This window comes from Arachis hypogaea, chromosome 1 (assembly GCF_003086295.3).
Source record: "Arachis hypogaea cultivar Tifrunner chromosome 1, arahy.Tifrunner.gnm2.J5K5, whole genome shotgun sequence".
Lineage (NCBI taxonomy): Eukaryota > Viridiplantae > Streptophyta > Magnoliopsida > Fabales > Fabaceae > Arachis > Arachis hypogaea.
The window spans coordinates 8,854,071-8,881,356 of NC_092036.1; the positions used below are offsets into that span (position 1 = coordinate 8,854,071).

The window sequence follows — 27,286 nt, forward strand, 5'->3', positions numbered from 1 at the left end:
CCTCCAAGTCTCATTTTGATACATTATACCTAAATCAATCACATTCCAAAGTTAATTTTTGTCTATTTTACTCTTTAAAACTTTTTCTTTTCAAAAGCTTAATTCAAACCCTCCCAATATATCATATGGATATACATGTATATGTGGGATGGATATATTCATTATATTGTACAGTCTATGTTCAAAGAGTGTAGCATTCTGTGTCTGAATTTGATGTTCAAATAATAATAGGAACATAAAAGAAAAGAGCATAGAATCTGTTTGAGCTTTAGTTGAATTGTGTTAGTATTTGATCTTCAAAAAGGCATGGCTTGGTAATAGCTTAATTTTTTTGTTTTTTTTTTTAATTTTTCACAGAATAATTATTTTTCCTTCTAACAGTGTTAAATGAAATTTTGTACTAGCTTAATTCATGGGTCATGGCCTAACCAAAATCCAACAATATTATAAATTCTATTGAGAATTAATTAGATGGCGACTTTTTTATTTAGGTCTTAGTTTATTTTTCCTTTGCATTGATTCGAATGTCTTAACCATTGACCTTGAAGTCGTTGATGTCATGGTTTGTGTAAATAGACTTTACCTGAACGAAACTTAAATATATTTTTTTTTTCTTTAGTAATACTTAGTTTTATATCCTATTCGTCCGATTCTTTTCAGGAAATACTAATAGTATGTCATTGAAAATACAGGTTTTATTTTATTTTATTTCATTAGAAAATTCTAGAATTTAATTTATTACGTTTCTCCGTTTATTTTTAACCATCTTTAAAAAACTTTCATGCGTAAATTAGAAATTCAGGCTTCTAAAAGATCGTGGGCTCCCGTTTACTCTTATATCTTTCACAATCAAGGGACAGTGATCTGACGGTCTTCTTGGTACACCTTTTAGTCAAATATCAAGAAATTCCTCAATCCACTCTATACTGACCAAAACCCTATCAATCCGACTACAAGATCGACCCCTAAACCACGTGAACTTCCAATCATTAAGAGGTAAGTCGACCAACTGCAAATCATGTACGCAATTCTTCAACTCTTCCGTTGATGCTGGTAACTACTCGCCCCTTTGCGTTCTTCAATCTGTAATATCGCATTAAAATCTCCCAAAAAGCAAAATAGACCCTAACAGAAGCCCATAATATAGCTCAACTCCTCCCACACCAACCGCTTCTTCTCTCTCCCATGCGTCTCATACACCAAACAAAAAGCACAGTAAAAATTGCTTTTCATCAATACTCCTTCAACGCACAACCATCTCTCCCCTTTATAACAGTTTCTGGATTTAAACATCTCATCATCCCAAATTAACAGCAAACCCCCAGAAGCCCCTGTAAACTCCACATACTCCCATCGCACAGTACTATACCCCAAATTCGTGCAATATCAAACTTAGTGATCTCTTCCCTCTTAGTTTCAAGCAAGCCTAACATGTTTAGTTTATAATTTTTCTTCAAAGATTTCACCATACTCAATTTTTCATCCCTCCTCAACTCCGAAATATTCCAGCAGCTAAAAATCATTTAAACATATTTTTACTCACTTTATTGTGATTCTTAGGCCGACTCCTTCGTGTTTTTTCTTTTTATTTCGCCATCTTTCTCTTCACCGCTATTTTGGGGATGCTCAATTCACATGTATGCTGAAGGCCTTGACGGTACCTTTGCGGAAATGACACAAGATTAATTTTGGGGACATGGATAAGAGATTGATGCTATTTGAGGAGGAAATTAAGAGGCTTGATAATCTGGTTAGTGATGGCACTTATGATGGTACGACGGAGGCTAGAAGGAGGGTGCTGGTGAGCTTTTATGAGAAGTGGTATGTTAGAAAGGAGATCCACTAGAAGCAGATGTCTCGGTCTCAGCATGCTAGAAAAATGGATAAGAATACTAGATACTTTCATAACATCGCCTCAGCTAGAAGAAGGAATAACAGGATCAACGCTCTGATGATTCATGGACGGCTAGTACGGAATCAATCAAGAATAAATGTTGCAATTAGAGGGTTTTATAAGGACCTGTATCGACAGAAATATGTTTCGATGATTGGTTTTCGGGATGGTTTGGTGAGGCGGATTGATAGAGCTGAGGCTGTAGCATTGGAAGTTATGCCGTCTGTGGAGGAAATTAGGAAGGCAGTTTGGGACTGTGAATCTTCTATAGCCACAGGTAGTGATGGGTACAATATGAACTTCATCAAACAATGCTAAGAGGAGAATGGTCAGGAGTTCACTGCAGCGGTGATGGCGTTCTTCCAAAGTGCTGAGATACCAATTGATGCGAATGTAACATGGGTGACGCTAGCTCCGAAATTTATGGGTGCCAAGGAGATCAAAGACTTTCGGCCGATTAGTATGGTGGGGTGTGGGTATAAGGTGATTTCAAAGGTTTTGGTGAAAAGAATGAGAACAATTATGCCGGGTTTGGTAGGAGAGACACAGAGTGTGTTTGTGAAAGGTAGAAAAATTCATGACAGTTTCCTAATTGCATGTGAAACAGTTCAATGGCTCAAGACACGTAGAAAGAAGACGGTAATTATAAAACTAGATTTTCAGAAAGTATATGATAGAGTCAGGTGGAGTTTTGTGGATATTGTGCTATAGAAGATGGGTTTCGGACAAAGATGAAGGAATTGGATGAAGGAGTGTATTAGTACGGCCACTATGTCAGTCTTGGTTAATGGGTCACCATCTAAGCCGTTCAAAATAGAGCGGGGCCTAAGACAAGGAGATCCACTTTCTCCGCTTCTATTTGTTCTTGTGTTTGATGTGTTGCATAGGATGTTGGGGGAAGCTATAAGGAATAGGCGCATTGCTCTGTTATTGGTTGAGAGAGATCATATTGAACTGTCACATCTTCAATTCGCGGATGAAACTATTTTGTTTTGCCCTCCGAAGACAGAGATAATTGTGAATTATAAGAGGTTGTTGTATTATTTTGAGCTGATGTTAGGCCTCAGCATCAATTTTGATAAGTCGAATATGATCTCGGTTAATTCTTGAGCAAGAGTGAGTGGAGCATGTGTGTGGCCTTCTGGGATGTAAGCAAGCTGTCTTACCTGTTAGATACCTTGGGATCTCTTTGGGGGCGAATCCGCGTTTGGTGAAGATTTAAAAACCGAACATAGATAAGGTAAAAGAGAAGCTCAACTTATGGAAAGCGAAGTTTCTAAACAAAACTGGTAAGCTAGTTCTCATCAAATCGGTGTTAAATAGCCTACTTATCTATTACTTTAGCTTGTAGAAGATGCCGAAGGTGATCGCTGATAAGTTGATTGTATTACAAAGGAGGTTTTTGTGGTGTAAGGAATATGGTAACTATGGTATACCTTTAGTGAAGTGAGAAATGGTCTAGGCACCAAGAAAGGTGGGGGAATTGGGGGTTGGAGATGCAGTGCTCAGGAACACAACGCTCTTGTTTAAGTGGTGGTGGCGATTTTCAAAGGATGATTGTCCATTATGGAAGAAGATTGTTTGTTCTTGTAACAATTTGAACCCTAATGTAATGCTATCAAATCAGTACCGATAAAGGGTGGCCCATAAAAAGGCATCTGTTAGTTGAATATAAAAGAACAACAGATGAAAGATAAAATTATCAGTGGGCTGGCAATGGAAGTAGGGAATCGAAGAAAAACTCTGTTTTGAGAAGATAATTGGGTTCAAGGTAGTCCTCTAAAAGCGAGTTTTTCAAGACTTTTCTCTCTTTCAAACCAACAAGGGGGACTGTGGGTTTTAGGATGGGTTAGAGTGGATTTGTAATTTTCATTGGAGGTGAGAGTTGTTCCGATGGGAGTTGAAACTTGTTCATTGACTTCATGAGAAGTTAAGGCCAGTGAAGCTATCAACTGGTAGAGAGAATAATCTTATTTGAAAATTTGATAATAAAAGTGTTTTTTCTATTAACTCTTTTGTGCAGATGTTGCAATCGGAGACTCTTTTAGAAAATATTACGAGCTATAATTTCATAAGTTTAATTTGGAAAGGGTTGGTACCGCTGAGAATTGAGCTTTTTGGATAGTTTGTCCTAATTAGTACGGTGAATACTAAAGAGAGGTTGAGTAGATTGGGCGTTATTCATCAAAGTGACAATATGTATGTGTCCTGTGTAAAAAAGGAGATGGAATTTATTCATCATTTGTTTCTTTTATGTGAGTTTACGTGGTAGGTGTGGTGCGTTTGGTTGAGATATTTTCATAGAGCTTAAGCTGTCTCAAAAACCATTAAATGTCTGTTTGAGAATTGGATTGACATGCTTAATAGAAAAGAGGAGCAGAAAATGTGGCTAACATGTTTTTTGCAGTGATTTGGAACATCTGGTTGGAACGTAATGACAGAATTGTCAACAATAAAAAAGCAGATGTTAAAATCATATAAAGAAGGATGTTTTTGAGCTACAAACTGTGAATTGGTATTGATTCTTTTGGTTATTAATAACAATGCCGGAGATAACAGGAGATTAATGACCTTTATGGTTGGGTTTGCTTTTATTATGCCTGTTTGTTTGTTGCTCCACTTTAATATGTTGAGCTTTTTTGTTTCAAAAAAATTTATTATGTTTCTTTTATAACCTGCTAATTATTCTCTTTTTTTTCCCTTTAGTTTCACGGTAAATACATGTGATATATTATTTTATGTTTATTTCGCAGTCTATGACAACCTAATTAAAAAAAGTAACATAAATATAAATAATTTATTTTTAACACAAATAAAAAATTTCATTTAAATAAAAAATTCTATGAAATATAATTATCTCAAGAATAAACCAATGTTCTGAAAATCGGTTCGAACCGGCCGGTCGAACCGTGAACCAGACGCTAAAGCGGTTCGAACAATAAGGAAAACCGTAAAATTAGGAAACCAACGTTGAACTGACGAACCAATCGGTTACTGGTCGGTCGAATCGAACCGAGACTCGGCCGGTTTTTTAGATGTGCAGCAAAACGCTGCCATTTTGCGTTTTGTGAACCCTAATTCCCTTTGCCCTTCGCACAATCGCACTTGCCTAGTTGCCTCCCACACCCACAGTTCAGCTTCAGCACTTCACCTCTACTCTCATCAAGGGTCAGAGAGAGTGAGAGACATAGAGAACGCCTGAACGCCATCAGGATCCGTCGCGCCGTCAACACCGTCACGCCGTCAGCACCGTCGCGCCGTCAGCTCCGTCGCACCGTTGGGTCCGTCGCACCGTCAGCTCTGTCAGCTCCGTCGCGCAGTCAGCACCGTTGCGCTGTCAGGTCCGTCACGCACTCAGCTCTGTTGCGCACTCAGCCACTTCGACCAGTCACCTCCTTCGAGCTCTGAGAGAAAGCAATAGAGTTCGGTTGAATTTGTGAAGCCTGAAGCCTCAAGGAGTCAAGGTGCCTTCGAGCTCTGAGAGAAAGCAATAGAGTTTCAGGTAATTTTTATTTTAGTTATGAACTTATGATTGCTTGATTGAATCACTGAATAACTGTTGCATGATGAACTGACTCTGAGTCTCTGATGCTGTGATGAAATCTGATACTGTGAACTCTGATGAAACTGTGAACTCTAATGTTGTGAACTCTGATTTTGTGACATGATTTTGTCATTGTGAACTCTGATATTGTATACTCTGATTTTGAGAGATGATTTTGTGAACAAAGAATTTTTTGAACTCTGATTTTGTGACATGATTTTGTGAACTCTGATATTGTGAAATCTGATTGTGTGAACTCTAATTTTGTGACATGATTTTGTGAACTCTGATTTTGTCAACACTGATTTTGATAAATGATGAACTGCTAAACTTTGAACTTTGGATGTTGTTTGTTCATTTGTTGTGAACTTGAGAGTTGAGATTATTGGGTTGGATTGCTGGTAATATTTAGGTATGGATGAAAGTATCAACTAAGAACTACCTAGGAATAATAATGCTGAAAATAATTCTGCTTCGAATGAACGTTCTCTTCCTCCCGCAAGTAATGAAAGTCAGTCACAAACTTCTAGTGTTCGGGAAAAAACTGATCCTGCTTGGAGATACGTTGCTTTACAAAATATAAATGGAAAACCGCATTACCAATGCTTATTTTGTCTGAGTACTTTTGGAGGGGGGAGATTAATAGAATGAAAAAATATTTGGCGAAGTAATGGAAATGAAGGTGATGAAATCAATGACGCAAATCTGCAGCAAGTTATGGAGGATTTTGATGATTGATGATAAACTTGGATCATTTTGATGCTGCTATGTTATGTTTGCTTGGTTGTTTTGTTTGTTGACTTTTGATTTTTGAATTTGTATTTGAATGAGATTATAACATTTTGGTTTATGTAGTACTTTTAATTTGAATGATATTTTAAAGTTTAGATTAGACTATAATTATATTTTTATGTGCTTATTTATATTTTATTTATTATTTTATTATAAAACGATTTTTTCGGTTCAACCACGGTTGAACCTATGAACCAGTGAACTAGTACCTAGAACGGTTCGATGACCGGTTCGGTTTTCAGAACCTTGGAATAAATATTTATAGTTGACTTTATTCCTATTATATAAGTTGACTTATTTTGGGATTAAATATATTTTTATCTTTAAAATTTGTTAATTTTAAAAACTCATAAGCTTTATTTTTTATTTTAATTTTATGTAAAAAAAATTTTAAATTATATTAAATATATCTCTTGTAGCTAACTTTAAAAAAAAATTAAGACCATTTTAGTAACAATTTTCATAAAAACAACTTTTAAAACAAACAAATCAAACATAATTGTTTCTAAATTTTTTAAAATTTTAGATGTCAGAGATATATTTGATAAAAATTAAAATTTTTTGGACAAAAATTAAATAAAATAAAATTTGAAGATAATTTTAAAATTTTTAACAATTTTTAAGAATAAAAAATATACTTTACCTCTTTTTTTTCTAGCATTATATAAGAATTGAAGTTGAAATAAATAACCAATTAATCTGAGTTACCGAGTAAATAAGTCACCCTGCTACCACAAATTCTAACAGCTGTGGAAACATGGAGCATTATTTCTGCATTTGGAACTTAGTTGAAGACCAAGACTTAATTATTGGCAAGTTGCAAGGGCAATGCATTCATCATCTCTTATCTTCTTTTGTCTTTGCATCATATAGGAATTGAAGTTGAAATAAATAACCAATTAATCTGGAATATGGACTCTGTTATAATAATAAGGTAGAACTAAGATTGGAACTCAGTAGAGGACAATATTAGGTGTAATTGGATTGAGAAGGTTGGTATTATAAATGAGGAGTTGTCAAGCGGGTCATGTCCCCTATTCTTTTGGTTATGGGCCACGCACTTCAACAAACCATGTTCATCATATGGTTTTTGGAAAATATGTGGAAATTTGATGATATTGAAGTGAAAGGGAGTGTTAAGTGTAGAAATGTGACCAAAAGTGATGAATGCTATATAGAGTATAGACTGACAGTTGCTGGTGTTTTTTTGTTATTTTATCTTTTGATGTTGTCTTGATGTATTGCTATGATATGTCATGTTAGTTTTAAAGTTGTTGGAATTGTTAGGGAAATTTTAATTATGAGAGTCGAGATACAAAATTTTTATCCTTTAGTATTTTTAAAAAATGGGGATACAAGAGATTTAAATTTCTAAAACTAGAGATTGAAATTTTAATAATATTTTTTTAAAATATTTTCATTTAATTTTTTAAATTTTAAATCTATTATTCAATTTTTGTATGTATCTTAAATTAAATATGATATTTAAACATAATTCAGTACAATATATTTTATACCAAACACAATACAAAGATTTAATTTAATTTTAATTACTGTTTTTTAATCTCAATCTCTCTTCTAAAAGCAATCTAAAAGATCTCTATGGAACATGGAGCATTATCCCTGCAACTGGAACTTAGTTGAAGACAAAGACTTATTAATTGCAAGTTGTAGGGGCCATGCCATTCATCATCTTTGATGTTCTTGTCTTTGCATTGTTGTCATGCTCTGTTGACCTTCAATTCCTTTGATGTCATGGTGCGTGTGGACCTGCCTACCCACAATTTCAGCTTCTTCTTTTTTATTCTAATTTTTCATTAAACTGAACTATTATAATCTTTTTGGTAACAACCAAGTTAGATTGCTCTAATAGTTAATTTACTAGTCTGCTTAAAATAAGTATCGAGAGTTTGAATCCTTAACATGACCACTATATATAATATCGTCGATTCATTGAAATTTTTAAATCCTTCAAGGAAGAAGAGAATTTGTTCTTTGCAAAGTGATTTCTACAATTCTACACTTCACTTTGTTTCATGATTAATGTTCCATCCTTTTGATTTTCTTTTAACCCTTATGTTTAATTTCCATTACAAGTCGAGGGAAAGTGTTTCTCAAATCAAAGATAAGCAATAATTATATCAATTTTTTTTTATTTGTCGCCTAAAATGAAGTGGAAAATAATAGTTTAAATATTGATCCAAACGAATGGTGTGCCAACATTTTAGTTTCTTGCTTTCCGCTTAAAAAATATTTACAATTACTTTTAGTTTTTTACATAATTTTTACTACTTACAATAAAAATATGATTGCTATTGTCAGCATATACAAGATACAAATAATTTAAATATTACAAATTTAATTTCATATACTATTAATATAAAATTTTTTTATACAAATATTAAATTGAGTATTATCACATAATTAAAATTATTTTTCTAAAATTTATTATTTAAAAAATTGTTTGAAATGGATGAACTTAATTAGAACACTCTGTATGAAACTAAGAAATTTTTTGAGAATATTTAAAAAGTGTTATCTATTTTAGTATATAAAATATCGAAAATGTTTGGTAACAAAAGAAAATCAACCAAAAATAGCCATAACTTACCTTATTTAATATTTATTAATTGTTGCGACAATTAATGAATACTAAATAATACAAATTTTGCTTATTTTTTTTTTTATCTCCCTAGCATTATCCATAAAATATCTATATATATAGTCTATACATCATTAATGAGATCTCTCTATGTTCACATATACATGCACAACACCCAACCAAATCCATAGATAATAATATCCCAACTTTCATAACCAAAACAATCAATATTTTTTTCTCATCATCTTCATGATGTTGAATAAACCACTCAAACTCTTGGCCTTGACCTTAATCATATTATGGTCATGGTGGACCTCATTCCATTTCCATGGAGCATTAGGAGATCCGCAAACCCTTTTGCTCAACAAAGGTTGCAGCCAATACAACGCAACCAACTTGTCGAATTTCAACCAAAACCTAAACTCAACTTTGAGAGATCTTAGAAACCAAAGTAAGAGTATGGATTTTGGTACATCACACCATGCCGTAGGAGCAGATCCTGTCTACGGCATGTTTCAATGCAGGGACTACTTATCAAAGGCTGATTGTGCCACGTGTTTTTCTGTCGCCGCCGCCCAAATTCGCAATTGCTCCGCCGGAGCTAATGGTGCCCGGGTGATATATGATGGATGTTTCATCCGGTAATTAATACAAACTCCATCAACTATATGTTATAAAATAAATTCTTTAATGAGGTCTAGAGTAAGAAAATTTAGACTTTCACAACTTTTTCTTTTGTCGACACCGTATATATGAGTTTACTAGAGTTACAGTCCAATTATTTTGTTCCTTTTTTTTGTTTGTCAACATCACAAAACTCTTGAAATATTATGCATTTTCTTCTTTTATTTTTCTTCTAATTTTTCATCAAACTTAGAATTTACAAAGGAAGTAATATTTCACTTATAAAATTAAAATTAATATTTAATTATTCTGTTTGTCTCTATAATTTTATCGAATTTATAATTATATATATATATATATATATTAACTGAATTTTTATACTGCTTTTAATTTTGTAATTAAGTATTTTTTATGTCAAAAATATTAAAATTAATAAAATATTTTTTCCAAAAAATATGTGATAAAAAATCTAATTAAATTTTTAATTATAAATATTTTTAATTTATGAAAAAATATTCAGTTAATTCTAATATTTTTTATAATAAAAAGATCTAATTACAAAATAAAAAATAATATGAATAAAATTATATAAATTAATAGAATAATTAAATCTAAAATTAATTGTAATAATAAAATGTATAACCAGTGTATTAATGTCTAAATATTAAGAAAGAAGAAAAAAATGTCTCAGCAATGAATTATTAACAGGCGATGATATAATAATGCATGATTACTTTTTTTTAGTTGAATTTTTTTTTGGAATTTCTCATATAATATTATACTAATTTTTAGTATAACATGTTAGAGGATAACGAAATAAGATAATATATAGTTGATTTAGTGGATTTTTGTGCAACTTGCATGTTATTGCTATCGTATCATTAGGAATTTGATGAGATACCATTATCAATATTTTTATGTCATGCTTTATACACATTCCCAATAATAATACATAATACATTATTCTATATTTTATAGCCGTCTATATAGTATATATATATGGTCCAACAATATATTATTAATTATATTTGTCTATGTTGGTGGCGCATAAATAAATTTAGATGTGCAAGTTCAGACTTTGTTGCCCGTTGCTTATCCAAATGCGTTGACCAAAAATAGTAGTATATAGGAATATGATTAATAACTTACTTTTATATGATTAGATATAATAAAATGGAATGAGAGACAGAGTGAGGCAGAGTTTGGAACAATTATAGAAAGAAATTAATGGAGGAGGGAAAGTGAAACTGTGGTGGGAGACAAGGGATTTCTACCTAAAAAGAAATTTTAAATTTTTTTCATGGTATTGTGCAATGTTTATCCTTATCAAATACATACGAAATATGAATTTTTTGATAAATTATTTTGCAACTACTCTTTTCATAAAGTGATTAACATATTTTTTTCTAATAATATATCTAATTTTTAATAAGTCTAATTTTAATATATTAATAATATAAAATATAAGATTCTGAAAATTAAATCGGTCATAAACTGGTCAAGTTATAAATTTAAAGATTTAATCGAGATTTAATTAAAATTGAATTAAATATAATAAAATAATATTTTTATGTATAAAATATATAATTTTTTTTAAAAAATATACTTTTGTGTTTTATTATTTTAAACCAATTAATCCTTAAAAATTACACCACCGTTTGAGTTTGATTTAATTCTCAGGTAAAATTTTTATACGGTCGTCAAATTACATGTATAATTAATAAAAAAATGGTTATTTTTACTAACATAAGTTACATAATTGGATGTATATACAAAAACTACATTAAACTCATAATGAATCAAAATTAAATTCATTTTTAATAAACATAAAATTAGTTTACATTTTTAGTAATTGGAATTTCCAACATCACACTTAAATATTTTATGATCAAAATAATAATTCTTCTTTGAATGTATTTAGGTACGAAAGCAGTGGATTCTTCAACCAAACAACTCTACCGGGTAACAGCATGATTTGTGGTAACAAAACTGCAAGTGGAGGATCAAATGCTTTCAATGGAGTTGCACAAAAAGTGCTACAAGATTTGCAAACAGCAACACCAAGAATTCCCGGTTACTTTGCAGCTACCAAGACACAAGTAGCCGGCGGCGGCGGCGGCGCAATCTATGCCATCGCACAATGTGCTCAATCCGTGTCTGAGGGTGGTTGTTCGGAATGCTTGAATGTTGGTGTAACCAACATTCAAAGTTGTCTTCCTAACACAGATGGTAGAGCATATGATGCTGGTTGTTTTATGAGATATTCTATGACACCATTCTTTGCTGATAACAAAGTTGTTGATGTCACACCATATTTGAAACAACAAGGTATATATACATTATTGAACAAGTAAAAGTATAGGTAGACAATAAAAATATTAAACAATGTGAATAATAAATATATCGGATGTTAGGTGAGTAATTTGGAGTGTAGTATGTTTTACTTGAATTTTAGAGTCCGTTATTCATGTTATTCAAGAAAGTCATTAGTTACTACAAAATTAGCTTTAGAAGATTTCGATCGCAACAAAATTATATTAAAAAAGTTTTGGTTCTTTTACAGACAATTTTTCTTTAAACTATTGAAAATTGACAATTACTAAATAACTAGTATACATAATTATTTAGTAGTTGTTTTTAGGTTGTTTAGAAATATTTTTTTAGTGATTTTTGGAAGATAATTTTATCATTGTATATACTCTTCTTTTAAATTTGCTTTGTATGCATAAATGTACATTTACAAACCATTATGCATCTAAAATAGTAGATTTCTTGGAACTAAGGCAAATGTATGAAAATGAGTTATTTATTAAATATTTACTTATTTAGTAGTGGTGAAAATTTGTTATTTTTCTTGATGTTATATTAATTACTTGGAAATGAGGTCAATGCAAAATTTTATATATAATTATTTTTCCCCTTGTCTTAGAAGGAGGAAATTCAAGCAACAACAAAGGGGCTATTATTGGTGGTGTTATTGGAGGTGTAGTACTTCTAATTATTCTCTTTGCATTGTTTGTGTGGCTTAGAAGAAACAAAAAATTACCAACAAGAGGTCCTAGAGGTGAGACACTAATTATTGTGAAGTCTAATAATATATTTTGATGGTTCTTACTAAAAAAAAAAAAAAATACAATGCCACATCATTTAATGTTTGGAAAATATAAATTATGCATGTAGAATAATTCATTTATTTACGAGATTCAAAATTATTTGTATGTTTTTTTTATCAGGTGACTTATTGGGAGCAACTGAGTTGAAAGGTCCAGTTACTTATAGGTATAAAGATTTAAAAAGTGCAACAAAAAATTTTAGTGATGAAAATAAACTAGGAGAAGGAGGTTTTGGAGATGTATACAAGGTAATTAATAACCATGTGTTTTTTAAGTATAATTATTATGTTTATGCTATGTAGAGGTCATTATTACATAAATGAGCATATAATAATTTAATTTATGGTACAGGGTACTCTGAAAAATGGAAAAATAGTTGCTGTGAAGAAATTGGCTTTAGGCCAATCAAGAAAAATTGATGAAAGTTTTGAAAGTGAAGTGAAGCTTATAAGTAATGTTCACCATAGGAATCTGGTTAGACTCCTTGGATGTTGTAGTAAGGGACCAGAAAGAATCCTTGTTTATGAGTACATGGCAAATAGCAGCCTTGACAGATATTTATTTGGTAACTTATTTCTTTTTTCAATCTAAGTATTTTCTTAAACTAAAATTTTGTTGACCAAAAAAAAAAGAACTAAAATGTTGCATAAATAATTAATTTTAACAATTATAGATAATTAATTATATACAAATAAGTAACAGATTATAATCAAATTAGGTTGGTTTATTGGTTAGCTCACTAGCCCGCTTAAGTAAGTGTTAGGAGTTTGAATCTCGTCTTGTGCATGTTGTAATTCATTGGCCAATGATAAATTCTTAAATGGAGCTTAGAACTGTGGCAAATTAGTCTTTGATCTGTCAAGTTGAGAGATAACGTGAAAAATAAAAAAAAAAGTAACAAATATGAGTTTCTTGTAACATTATTTATCTAACATTTCTTTTTTTTGTTTTTAAATTTTGATCATTATTATAAAAAAAAGAAATATGTATTATAAGGCTCACATAACAAGCTCAAACTAATATGCCTTTATAGCTTTCCTTTTTATTGACCATTTATTTATTTATTTTTTAAATTAGGTGAGAAGAAGGGTAATCTGAATTGGAAACAAAGGTATGATATAATTGTAGGCACAGCAAGAGGTCTTGCATATCTACATGAGGATTTCCATGTTTGTATCATACACAGAGATATAAAAACTAGCAACATACTATTGGATGATGATCTTCAACCTAGAATTGCTGACTTTGGTTTAGCAAGGCTTCTACCTGAGGACAAATCTCACCTTAGCACAAAATTTGCAGGAACTCTGTAAGTCAAAACAAGTGCAATAATATATGGTCACACTGTTAATTTCAAGTGCAATTAACTTCACGTGAAATTATAATTAGTCAAATCATTTAATGTCTCTCAACTATCAACTTCACGTGAAGTTGACTGTATCTGAATTTTCACCTAATTTCAAATAAGTTATATTTTTTATCGATTATGTTGTAAAATTGTGCAATTAATTAATTGACAGAGGATATACGGCACCTGAATATGCAATTCATGGTCAATTATCAGAGAAAGCTGATGCTTATAGCTATGGTGTTGTGGTCCTAGAAATTATAAGTGGTCAAAAGAGTAGTGAATTGAGAGATGATGCCGACGGTGAATTTCTCCTTCAAAGGGTATGCGATTTCAAAGAATTAAACCCAGCTTACCTGTCAAGGATTATTTGATTTGTGAAAAAAAAAAATTTGGTTTTTTTTTTCTAAGACTTTGTAGAAAAAAAAGTAAAACAAAAAAATTAAAACAATTTCATTTGTTTACAAATTTTTTTAAACAGCTAAAGCTAAAATAAATTGTTGAAAATAAAAATATAAAAATTTTTACAAGTCAAACAATTCTAAAGCACTGTTTCATAATTCAAAATTTTTAACAAATTTCTAATCATTTAAGTAATTGGTTTAAGCAGTTTTTATTATTAATTTAAATAGTCTGTAACACATTAGCAAATCATTTGTTATAAAAGTCACTTAGACTAATTATTTAGATAGTTAGTCATCAATTAAAAATTTTTAAATTGTGCTTTGTTCTTCAGATAAAGAATAATTAGGGAACAAAATCAACATTTACTCTAACTATTATAACTTTGGTTGTAACAATAATTACTCAACAGGCATGGAAACTGTATGAGAAAGACATGCACTTGGAGCTAGTGGACCCCACATTGGACCCTGAAGAGTATAGTTCAGAAGAAGTGAAGAGAATCATAGAAATTGCTTTGTTATGCACTCAAGCATCACCTTCCACAAGGCCAACAATGTCCGAGGTAGTTCTCTTACTCAAGAGTAAGAACTTATTGATGGAGAATATGATGAGACCTACTATGCCTGTCTTTGTTCATTCTAGTAATGTTAGGTCTCAACATGACACATCTACTTCAACTGCTTCATCATCTGTGTCTGCATCCAAAGCTACAGTTTCCACTTCAGTACTATCTGCTCGCTGAATAAGTGAATATGTGTATGTGTTAAAAGAAGAAAAAGATTAGGCTTTTTAATTTCTTTCTTTAGTGTTCTTAAGATTGTACATTAAGATATTAAATAATAAATACTGATATGTTAAATGGTGTTTGTTTTGTTCATAGTATGATATATTAATGATATATAAATTTTAAAAAAATATATATAAAATATACATATTTAGTAAAAAATGAAGAGTTAAGGCACAAATATAATATTAGATTTGAGATTTAGATTTTTAATATAATTTTGTATTTTTTTTATTTTTAAATTTTGTTTTGTATCTTCATCATCTTTATCATTAATAACAACAGAAATAAAATTAATTTTTAATGACAAACATATTTATGTCTTTCTATTAGTCTCTTAATAATTTAACAAACTATATAGTTATGTACATTTATCATGTACATTTATCACTTGATATATTTGATTATTATCAAGCATTGTGGTCTGTAATCTAGATTTCATTCTCGTTGCTTTAAGTTTTGTCAACTGCCAAGGTAGGATGTTCACCTATTATCAATAAAATAGTTTTACATATTTAATTACGTAATGTCACACTAACAAAAATAACTATTTTTTACATTAATCATGTGAATGATCATTAAAAAAATAAATGTGATTATATGACTGTATAAAACGATTTATAGTATCAGTGTATTAAAATTAAACTCTTTATATATATACCCTAATAAACTCTACAATATGAAGCACAACTTTTGGTCCTTCATCTTTCCAGGTAGGTAGTAACGGATAACGACAATTTTGAAGACAGATTGCGATAATTTAAAGAAACCATTGTCATTATCTGCTGTCTTTTATCTAACCACTCTCAGTTATCAACTTGATGTAAAGTTAACTGCACCTAAATTTTTACTGAATCATAATCATCTTGCTGATACTATAGAAGTGGAGATAGTAGCATTGGAAGTAGTTGTAGAGGAACCAGCGGTTGAAGCAGAAATATCTCCTCTGACTTTCATATTTGACTCAACAAACACAGGCATTGAAGGTTGCATATTCTCAAATAAGCCTTTGCTTTTTAATAACACAACTACTTCAGACATTGTTGGCCTCATTGATGCTGATGCTTGAGTGCACATCAATGCAATTTCCATTATTTTCTTCACTTCGCCTGTTTCATATTCATTGGCTTCTATGCTTTTGTCCACTAACTCCATGTGCATTCCTTCCTCATGCAGTTTCCATGCCTATTAAATTTGAAAATGCAAACATGAGCCAAAATGTTTTGAAGGAATACAAAGTTTAAATAAGTTAAACTTTTCAAGAACCAAATTCAATATATATTAGCAAAATCATATTTAAATTAGAAAAAAATATATAGAAAATTTTCTTATTCGTTGAAGAAGATATTCATGTCCATTATCGTCAACCTTCATTTCAGTACTTTTTTGACCACTTATAATTTCTAGGACTACAATGCCATAACTATAAGTGTCTGCTTTTTCTGATAATTGGCCATGAATTGCATATTCAGGTGCTGTATATCCTCTGACAAATTCATAAAAATTATATCATAGTTAAATAAAGTATAAACTCTTCTTGCAAAATAAGTGTATTTTTAATAATGAGAATAATGATTTATTTACATTCAAATTATTTAGTAGAACCTAACATTTAATTTTCTTGATATAAGATTTTTTTTCACTTTCTCAATTAAAGAAATAATGCTCTTTTTAATTAGATGAGTCTCTTTTTCCTTCTAAAATAAAGATTCATGGAAACAAATTAAACGATTTTTTTTCTTTTTTCACATACAGATAAGGTTACTAAACAAATATAATAAATAGGACAAACATTTACAATAAGCAAGCTTATTAAAATATTTTCAAGCATGATAATTTTGGGTATATATCCAAATAGGTCTTTAAAAATTTTAGCATCGAATATTTTTATTTTTAAAAAATTTTTATTATGTTGAGATCATTAAACTTTACAAAAATAAAATATATAGATATTTTTATCGCATTTTTAAGGATTTATTTGTCTATATAAAAATAATAGATTTTACTAATAAAGACTTATATATCTTATTTTTGTAAAATTTAAAAATTTTAATGTAATAAAAAAATTTTAAAAATAAAAACATTCAATACGAAATTTTTTAAGAATCTATTTTAGAATATACTCTATTAATCAACTTACAATGTTCCTGCAAATCTTGTGCTAAGATGAGATTGATCCCCTGGAAGAAGTCTAGCCAAACCAAAATCAGCAATTTTAGGTTGAAGATCATCATCCAATAGAATATTTCCACTCTTTATATCTCTGTGAATAATAGAAACATGGAATTCCTCATGAAGATAGGCCAATCCCCTTGCTGTCCCTAAAATTATGTCACAACGTTGTCTCCAATTCAGGGAGCCTTTCTTGTTACCTGCCTCACAAGTGCAAAAACAGAGTATACGTTTAGAGAATGTAAGGCTCTTTAAAAAATAAGTTTAGTAATTTAGTTGGTTTCTATAATTTTGTTAAATTTGTAATTAGGTTTTTATATATTTTTTATTTAAATTTTTATATTATTTTTAATTTAGTAATTAGGTCATTTTTATATTAAAAATGTTAAAATTAATATTTCTATAAAAAAATATGTAATCAAAGATTTAATTAAATTTTTAATTGTAGATACTTTTAATTTGTAGTTAATTCTAATACTTTTTATACTAGGAAGAATTTAATTACAAAATTAAAAATAATGTAAAAATTCAATTGAAAGGGAAAAAAATATAAGAACTTAATTATAAATTTAGTAAAATTATAGAAACTAATAGAGTAATCAAACGTAAAAAAATGGTTATACTAGGTAACTAATGACTTTTTTGAATAACATGAATAATGGACTCTAAAATTAGCTCAATTCAAGTAAAAGTGTAAAATACATTACACTCCAAATTATTCACCTAAATCTTAATATTAGAATAACCATCTGAATTGAACATTCGATATATTCATTATTCATATTGTTTAATATTTTTATTGTCTACTTATACTTTTTCAAAAAAATAACATAATTAAATGGTTAGTCTGATTAGTAAGTTATTATCTTTAAATTTTAATTATTTATCAAAGATATAATAAAACAGAGCATTAAAATTTATCTAATTAATAAATAATACAATACTGAATACTCCTTATGTAGTAAGAAAGTGTTCAAGGAAAGTAGTTTAGTTTAGTTTACAGCCCTATTAGAAAGTAGGAGAAGCTTTTTTTTTTTTAATTATGAAAAGTCATCATAAATGTGTTTCATACCATTTTAAAGAAAATTTTTTATTTTTCCCAAAAGTTAATTCAATTGAAGAATAGAAATATATAACTTCTCTCCTTTTTGATAAGTAATTCTATCACGTCCAAAAAAAAATTAACTTCAAAATAAAAAATATTTACTTTTATTATTGACTCTATGAAAAATATTTTCTATTTCTACCATTATTATTTTCACGCAAGGTTCTATCTCCTAGAAACACTAACATTCTACCATCATTTTCACTTCTACTACCATTTTTAGATAATGTTTCATTTCAACCACCTACTGCATGTATTCTTTTTAGACTTTTTTTTAATCATTTTACCACTCTATTTTTATTATTAAATTTGTATTTAATATTGTGTGCAATATGAAATCTCAGTTTTAATTTTATTTTTTTTCACACGTTATTTTATTCTTATATAACTTGTTATTATTTATAGTTTGTTATAGCAAGTTCTTGACTCCAATAAAGGAGGAGGGAATTCTAATAGGAGTAAAAATAAAAAATAAAAAATAGCAACAAAATATACATTGACACACATTTTATATTTGTTTTTTATTTTCATCTACCATATCATATACAATAAAACAACAAACACTAATTACACAATAATTTTTTTGGCATTGCCATCAAGGTTATTGTGAATTAAAATTTTATTACTATTCATCACATACAAAAATACCGTTATTAGATTATGTAAAATCAACATTTAATATTAAAAAGAATTTGTTATCATTGTTATTTTAATATTTATTCTCTTGTGTAAAAAAAATTATATTTTTTGAGTTATTTATTCAAATGCTACAATTTTAAAATAAGTACTTATATAACTAAAAATTCAAATACAAAATAACTTATTTATAAGTTACTATTAATAAAAATCTTTTATATTTAAAGCGATAATGTTGATTTAATTCAATTAATTTAGTTACTAAATACAATAAAACGACGTTGTTTCATTCATCCATACAAATTTAGTTACAAGGTTTAGTAATGTAAAAAATATTTTCTAGTATAGTCCTAACTCCTACAACCTTAAAGATTAAATGTTACTCAAAAAATAAATTATGGAGTAATAAAATGCATAAATGAGAGATGGATGTAGGTTATTACCAAATAAGAATCTGTCAAGGCTACTATTTGCCATGTATTCATAAACAAGGATTCTCTCTTGGCCTTTGCTACAACAACCAAGAAGCCTCACCAGATTCCTATGGTGCACATTACTAATCAGCTTTACTTCACTCTCAAAATGATCTTCCATTTTGTCAGTTTGCCCCAAAATCAATTTCTTCACTGCAACAACTTTCCCATTTTTAAGAGTACCCTGCTTAATAAACATGAATATTATCAAAGTTTAAAAATGAAAATGGTTTATTTTAAAAAGATTTAATTATTTCGTTGATCTCTATAATTTTATCGAATTTTTAATTAGGCTCTTTTTTTTTTCAATTGAATTCTTATATTATATCAGATTTTATAATTAAGTTCTTGTTATCACAAAAACATTAAAATCAACTGAATATTCTATTAAACAAAATAGAATACAATCAAGAATTAGGCATATTCATTTTATTTAATAGAATATTCTGCTAATTTTAAATTTTGTTACAACAAAAACTTAATTACAAAATCTAATATAGTATAACGATTCAATTAAAAAGAAAAAAATATAAAGACCTAATTAATAAACTGGATAACACTATGAGTACCGATAAAGTAATTAAATCTTTTAAAAATTATCTTTATTTTTCTTTTAGATTCTTTGAGCATGATCTTATGTAAACCTACTAAAATCGGCAAATAATTAGTTAATAATTTGAATTTTAATTAGAAAAAATAAAAAATACAAAACTAATATCAAAATAGGATAGAGCTCATTAAAATGAGAATTTTAACACTAATTTTAAAGAATTCGATCCAAAATTGGGTTGAACGGATTGAACCGGACCCGAACTGGACCCGTGGGTCCAACCGTTCCATTTAAATGAAATGAGCTCAGCTCATTCTTCTTCTTTTTCAAAGAAGAAACGTGCAGCATGCAAAAAGGAAAGGGGGAAGAGGGTTTCAAACCCTTGGCATAGCTTCAATCCTCCATAACTTTCAATCCGGAGTTCCGATTGGCGAACCGTTTGTGGCTACGCGTTTGTCTCAGAGTCCTCTTCAATTCTATTCAAACAAAAAGGTATGTCTCTCTCTAATTCGAGCTCAGAATTCTGTTTTCCCTTTATGTGCGAAATTGGCTTGAGCTTTGAGTGATTTTGATGATTTTGGTGGTTTAGGTGCAATCTAACATTGGATAATTGTTGGATTATATTCCAAGCATCAATGGGTAAGGTGAGGAAATCATACCTCTATCTAATTTCTGAATTTGGGTAAAAGATATTGATTTGGGTATACATATATGTTGTATATTTGTATTAGGTGGTGTGTTTGTAAGTGAAATTTGATGTTGTGGATATTGGAGGCCTTGGATTGGTGTGTGGCTGGTTCATTTAAGCTTGGAGGGGCTGTGTTTTGCTTGTGAGGCTGCCTTGGACAGAATTAAGTGATCGGCCAAGGTATGGTTTATGTTTTGCGCGTTTAACATTTAAGGTATTGTGAAAACTTAGGCTAAAAGAACCATAGGATAAGTTGAATTGATTATGTGTATTAAATGATTAGCCTTGTGAAGTTGTTGGATAAAGTTATGGTTGAACTTGTATTGGAATTGGATGAGTAATAAAAGGTTGATTTTTGTGTTGAAGAGATAACAAATGTGAAGTGTTGATATATAATAATGAAAGGTTGTTTATATAAGTGATATATATTGACGTGTGTTTGTGAGTTGTTGAAGTAAAGAGTATGTATATGCTTGTATGATGGTGATGATTATGGCAAGGTAATGGTGTGGTTGAGATAGTAAATGGTATAATGTGAACTTGTTGGTATTGACTGGATAAATTAGTAATGTTATGAGGGTTGAAGGGTTGTATGATAATGGTAAGAATTAATATGTGCAGTACTATGTGGTTTGTGGTTAAATTGGTAAAGTGGAAGGAATATGATGTTAATGAGCTAGGTTGTAAAAAAAAAGGTTGTGCTATGACTAAGGGTTGTTATATTGATGCTTGTGGTATATTAGGTTGGCTAGAAATGAGTTCTTAAAGGAGAAAATATGGTTTTTGGCAAAAATAAGGTTTGGTGAAAATTTTGAATGAAGATGAGATTTGTTTTATATTAAAGTGGATTTAACAAGCTTGAGATCGATATAAAGTTTGCGAAAAACCGAATTTTGTAGAGGGAGTTATGGACGCTGGAAAATGGGTGCGAAAAACTGAATTTTTGTAAGTTGTAGCAGAAACAGGTTTTCTGACGTGTGCCCACGCACACAACTGTATGCGCGCACCCAACAGAAGCCAAAAATTTACCTGTGCGTACGCACGCCTCTATGTGCACGCACACCTGGTATTTTTCATAAAGTGTGCGTACGCACACTCTTGTGTGCACACACAGGCCAGGGTGAGCCTTCTGTTGGCAGCGCTAGCACAGGTGGGGCGCTCGTACACCAATTGATGTGTGCGCACGCACAGGTGTGTGCGTACGCACACGCCCTATTTTTCAGCACATTTATGTTTTTGTTCTAAACATGATTTTAAACCATAAAACCCTTATTTTTGCCCTGTTAATCTTAGATTCCACTAGTAAGATTAGTAAATAGAAGAAGATAGGAGTTTAAGGTAACCTAAGAGTGAAGAAAGAGGCAAAAATGATGAAAATTGTGAAAGGGAAGTTGTTAATAAAAGAAGTTAACATGCCATGACTTGATGAATGATTAAATAATGATTATGACTATGAAATGGCTTATGAATGATGATATCTGAGATACGAGTTTTCCTGGGTAAAAACCGTGGCTCACCACCGCGTGTTCCAGATTGAATCTCGATATTCTGTTGACTCTACGTCGTAAGGGTGACCGGGCACGTATATATTCCCGGTTATGGATAGCCTCCATTGAGTGATTATATGATGATTGAATGTGAACTCTATGCATAAACTCTAGGGAATGCGCGACGGGGGATAGTCTAAGGTTTTGAAACTTGTCGGGTTGGCTGGATAACCGACATATGGGCCCCATCAGCCATGGGACAGGCATGCATCATATGCATTTGTTTGTTTTGATTGCTATGCATTTCATGGGTTTGTCTAATTGATATATATCACCTGCTACCTGTTATACTTGCTATTTGTACTAACTGCTCATAACTTGTGCGTGAACTTGTTTGGTTGCTTTTTTCTGTTGCATTATGGATGATTGAGGTATGGAGAAAATGGAGAAATGGTTCGATAATAGGTTAGGATTGAACTTGAGTAAGTTAGGCAGATTTAGAATACCTACCCCTGTTTATGGTTTCTGTGTAGTATTTAAGTTGGATAATTGTATAGCGGAGTTCTAGGATTTCCTACGGCATTCTCAGGACCTTATTTATTATACGCATGACACCTTTACCATGCTGAGAACCTCCGGTTCTCATCCCATACTGTGTTGTTGTTTTCAGATGTAGGTCGAGAGGTTCCACGCTAAGCGTCTGGATCTTTTAAGCAAAGTAGTTCCTCTTAGAAGTTACAGGAGAGTTAGGATTTTATTTCTATATTTTGGGTATTTGGGAATACTTGTGTGTGTGTGTGTGTGTGTGTGTATATATATATATATATATATATATATATATATATATATATATATATATAAATGTTTCTCCGGTCAGTCTTGCCTTCGCAGGCTGAGTCAGGAACTAGTTATGCTGTATTCTTGGTCCTCTTTTCTCTCTCTCGCTTATTGTATATCTTGAACTTTTAGGTTTCTTAGTACGCAGGTAACTCTATTTTCTAAATGTTGTGTTTTTTTTTTTGTTTTACCCATTTTTTTCAAGACTCCTGGTCTATTATATTCTTTCTGTTTATATATATATGTATTTTATTTTAGAGGTCGTAATGCCTTATCGTCTTTGTTTTACATCTTAGGTGTAAAGTTCTGTGTAGTAGGGTGTTACATCTTAAATGAATAAGCTTTTTTTTTTTCCAATTTGGGTACTCTTGTATTAATAATCTCTAAAAGATGTGATTAATTTTCTAGAATCCTTAATAATTAAAAAATATAAAAAAGAAACTTAAGTTTACCTTGTACACATTACCAAAACCCCCTTCTCCTAATTTATTTTCTTCACTGAAATTTTTTGTTGCAGCTTTCAAATCATTATACTTGTAATTAACTGGACCTTTCAACTCGGTTGCTCCCAATATATCCCCTGCCAATATGTAGAGGCTTGAATTGCTTAACAATTAAACACACAAAATAAAAATAAAAATAAAAATAAAAACATTAAATTAAAAAATTCTTGATTTTCTAATTGTTTTACCTCTAGGAACCCTTTTGGGTTTTTTGGAATGTCTATACCATGCAAATAATGCAAGAAGGATCACAACAAGAACTACACCTCCACCAACACCACCTATAATGGCCCACTTCTTGCTTGAACCTCCTACATTCAAAAGGGGGAAAATTAATAGTGTCAAAAGTTATTATAAAGATATAGCGTAATGGTAAATCTTTCAAAAATATATTTCTAATCATAATTCATATATATAAATAACAAAAATGTTGATTTTTTTTAGTGATGATTTAAGATATTAAATATATTTAAATATTTTTGTCTAGAAGCTAAAATAATACCTAGAAAGACGTTTATATCAACATATATATATAATTACTCGACAACTAAAATATAAACACATGATTCTGATTACATAAGAGACGAATTCATGTATAATATTGTGGGAAAAGTATCCCGTTAGAATTTAGAATTTTTTTTAATCATAATAATAATAATAATAATAATAATAATAATAATAATAATAATAATAATAATAATAATAATAATAATATTTATTTGTTCTAATTATGTTATGAAATTTAATGCTATTAGTTTAAATTATTATAAAAATTATTTTCTTATTAAACTTTATCATTACTATCAAATTTTTTAATATTTATGACTTATTACGTATTATTAGAGGTGAAAATAGGCGTAGCTTGTTACTATTTATATTAAATAGTAAATACTAAGCATGATTTATTAACAAATCTAACTTCATGTGAAATCTGTTAAAAGGTCTAATAATTTTAAAAAATAAAAAAATAGTAAAATAAACAAATAATAAAATAAAATTAAAGATATTAAAAATATTTAAAAAATTGTATAAAAATGCATATATACCTTGGGTCAAGTATGGAGTGATATCAATGGTTTGATTATCAGCAAAAAAGGGAGTCTGTGAATATCTCATAAAACAACCAGCATCATAAGCCCTACCATCAGAATTAGGAAGACATGTTTGCAAATTGTTGTATCCAACATTCATGCATGCCAAACAATCACTTTGAGTGGCAGTTTCAACACACTGTGCAACAGCATAGATTGCACCACCATTATTATTAGCCAATTGTGTCTTAGTGGCAGCATAGAATCCTTTGATTTTTGGTGTTGCTGTTTGGAGATTCATTAGAGCTTGTTTTCCAGCTGAAACAAAATCATTGCCTCCTTTTCCTGTTTTGTTCCCACATTTTACACCATTCCCAGGTTCAGTTGTTTGGCTGAAGAAGATATTGCTCTCATACCTTATAATATTTTAAAAAAATATCAGTGATTAGTATTAAATAACTTTCGTTTTATTTGCATATATCTTCTTTCTATTTTTGTTTTGTTTATCTTATATTAAAATTCTTTTTTTTTTTAGAGTTTAACAAAGACACATAAATAATTTGTAAATTACAAAAAATAATTCGCATTATAACATGTGTATATAGATGTATTAATTTTGAAACTCATAACTAATTTATAAACAAAATTACTATAACATAAAGAAAAACGTTTTCCTATAGGAGAAAATAGGAGAATAAACAAATTAAAGTAACTTTTAAGAAATCATTAAAAGTAAAAACCTTATTTTTATTAGATAAAATTATTTCTTATCACCATGAAAATAAAAAAGAAAGATACATTATTAAAAAAATAAAAAGATATCTTATATTTATCAATCGTATCAAAATTATATTATTAAAAAAAGTGAAATATATAATAATTTTTTTTAATATATAAGATGAAAACTCAGGTACAGTCAACTTTATGTGAAGTTAATAATTAAGAATCATTAAATGATTTGATAGATTTAACTAAATTAATAAATTTCACAATTTTCATCTACCAACTTCACATGAATAACTGCACCTGAGTTTTTACCTTGAAATAGCATATCAGAGACATATACCTGAGGAAGCAACCATCATAGATGACTCTGGCACCATTCCCATTTGAACAATTCCGAATTTGAATGGTGGCGTTGTTGAAGCAACTAAGACAATCTCTTTGAGAAAGATAGTTTCTGCACTGAAACATTGTGTATGTGATAACCTCTCCCCTCGCTTCTTGTGCAGTTCCAAAGTGCTTGCTTTCATTCACTATATCACTTTTAAGCTCCGAAAACGTTCCATTGATGTTGGCAAAGAAGCTTCTCAAGTTGGTTTCGTTGTATGAACTGCACCCTTGGTTTATAAGATTCACTTGAGGATCTGCAACAACAACTGCACCGTGAAGATGCCATGTCCACCACCACCGTGGTATATATTTGTATATAATTTGTATTTTGTCTTTCTTAATTACCACTTGTGAGAAAGTTGTAATCATTAATCAAAGTTAAAATAAATTTCGGTAATATAACTACGGACATGTTTGATAACAAAAAAAATTAATAAAAAATAGTTAAAAATTATCTTATTTATAATATTTATTAATTATTATTAAAATTAATAAATATTAAATAAAATAAATTTTAATTTTTTATTATTTTCTTAATATTATTATATCACTATATATACCGTTATTATCAGTATAAAATGTTAGTTTTGTTGGGAGAAATAACAAATATCAGTCAAAATAAATTATAGTGTAAAAATATAATGTTTGTTATTTTTTATTTATCAAATATAGAAATAATAATTAATTTAGTCTTGAATTTTTATCGGATAATCAAATTGGTTCATGAGTTTTAAAACTGATCAAACAATTTAGAGACCGATTCAATTAATTATAAGGTGAAAATTTAGATACCAAAATGATTGTTATCTCTCAAATATATGGCATAGTTAGTTGGTGTAGTCTATGGTGTTCACAAATTTTGGTGGCTATGGTAACTTTATAAATTATCAAATACTAAAATTTTTAATCATACAAAATAAAAAATTGAAACATGTTTAAATTACAGTTCTATTAATAAATAATGATATGTTTATGGGTATGTAAATAAAAAAAATTAGACAATTTATTATATTTCTTGACAAAAAAAAAGTCTATCATTTTCTCTTGTCGTTAGAAATGGAGTCGCTATCAATGTCCAAAATTAAAAAATGATAATATATGAAAATATTTACATATATTGCATTTAATCTTTTTTTTCTCGCGTTAATAAATAATTATTTATATCTTTTATTTTTAATTAAAATAATCATTTTATTCTGCAATAAAAAATTTAAAGTATAAAGTTACTGTTATTAATTAAATTTTAATATTATATTAGTCAAGTGAAATTTAAAATTAATAATTTTTTTGTAATTAATAATATTTTTAGATACTACCATTTTTTAATTTTGGACATTGGTAGCGACTCCATTTTTAACGACGAAAAAAATAATAGACCATTTTTTATCAAAAAATATGGTAAATGGTCTAATTTTTTTCTTTTATTTACAAACCCATAAACATATCATTATTTATTAATAGACTGTAACTGAAATGTGTTTGAATTTTTCATTTTGTATAGTTGAAAATTTCAACTTAGTCACTAATAGCCACCAAAATTTGTAATTACCATAGACTACACCTAATTATGTATCTTGATTATACC

At 29.5% G+C, this 27,286-nt stretch overlaps 2 protein-coding genes and 1 long non-coding RNA gene across 4 annotated transcripts; 2 read left to right on the plus strand and 1 right to left on the minus strand.

Annotated features, from left to right (window-relative positions):
* The first annotated feature begins 8,976 nt into the window (after window positions 1–8,976).
* On the plus strand, window positions 8,977–15,181 carry LOC112794865 (cysteine-rich receptor-like protein kinase 2). 2 transcript variants are annotated; one of them, XM_025836841.2, is made up of 8 exons: window positions 8,977–9,473; window positions 11,378–11,784; window positions 12,386–12,520; window positions 12,690–12,817; window positions 12,921–13,134; window positions 13,647–13,878; window positions 14,090–14,240; window positions 14,732–15,181. In XM_025836841.2, exons 1-8 carry the CDS (start codon window positions 9,082–9,084, stop codon window positions 15,062–15,064), a joined length of 1,992 nt encoding a protein of 663 aa, XP_025692626.1. In that variant the 5' UTR covers window positions 8,977–9,081; the 3' UTR covers window positions 15,065–15,181. The 2 variants fall into 2 exon arrangements, with proteins under 2 accessions (XP_025692626.1, XP_025692631.1); XM_025836846.2 differs by having other exon boundaries at window positions 12,389–12,520.
* A 310-nt stretch (window positions 15,182–15,491) lies between these two features.
* Window positions 15,492–26,223, minus strand: LOC112794879 (cysteine-rich receptor-like protein kinase 2). The gene is made up of 8 exons (XM_072236783.1): window positions 25,655–26,223; window positions 24,604–25,004; window positions 23,746–23,868; window positions 23,507–23,634; window positions 19,463–19,676; window positions 17,247–17,478; window positions 16,440–16,592; window positions 15,492–16,292 (listed from the first exon to the last, which is right to left on the minus strand). The coding sequence occupies exons 1-8, from the start codon at window positions 26,068–26,070 to the stop codon at window positions 15,968–15,970; spliced, it is 1,992 nt and encodes a 663-aa protein (XP_072092884.1). The 5' UTR covers window positions 26,071–26,223; the 3' UTR covers window positions 15,492–15,967.
* Window positions 20,356–26,160, plus strand: LOC112794883 (uncharacterized). Its single transcript, XR_003198895.3, has 4 exons — window positions 20,356–20,534; window positions 20,632–20,686; window positions 20,774–20,910; window positions 25,821–26,160. It is a non-coding gene; the product is annotated as an uncharacterized lncRNA (long non-coding RNA).
* Window positions 26,224–27,286: the final 1,063 nt, after the last annotated feature.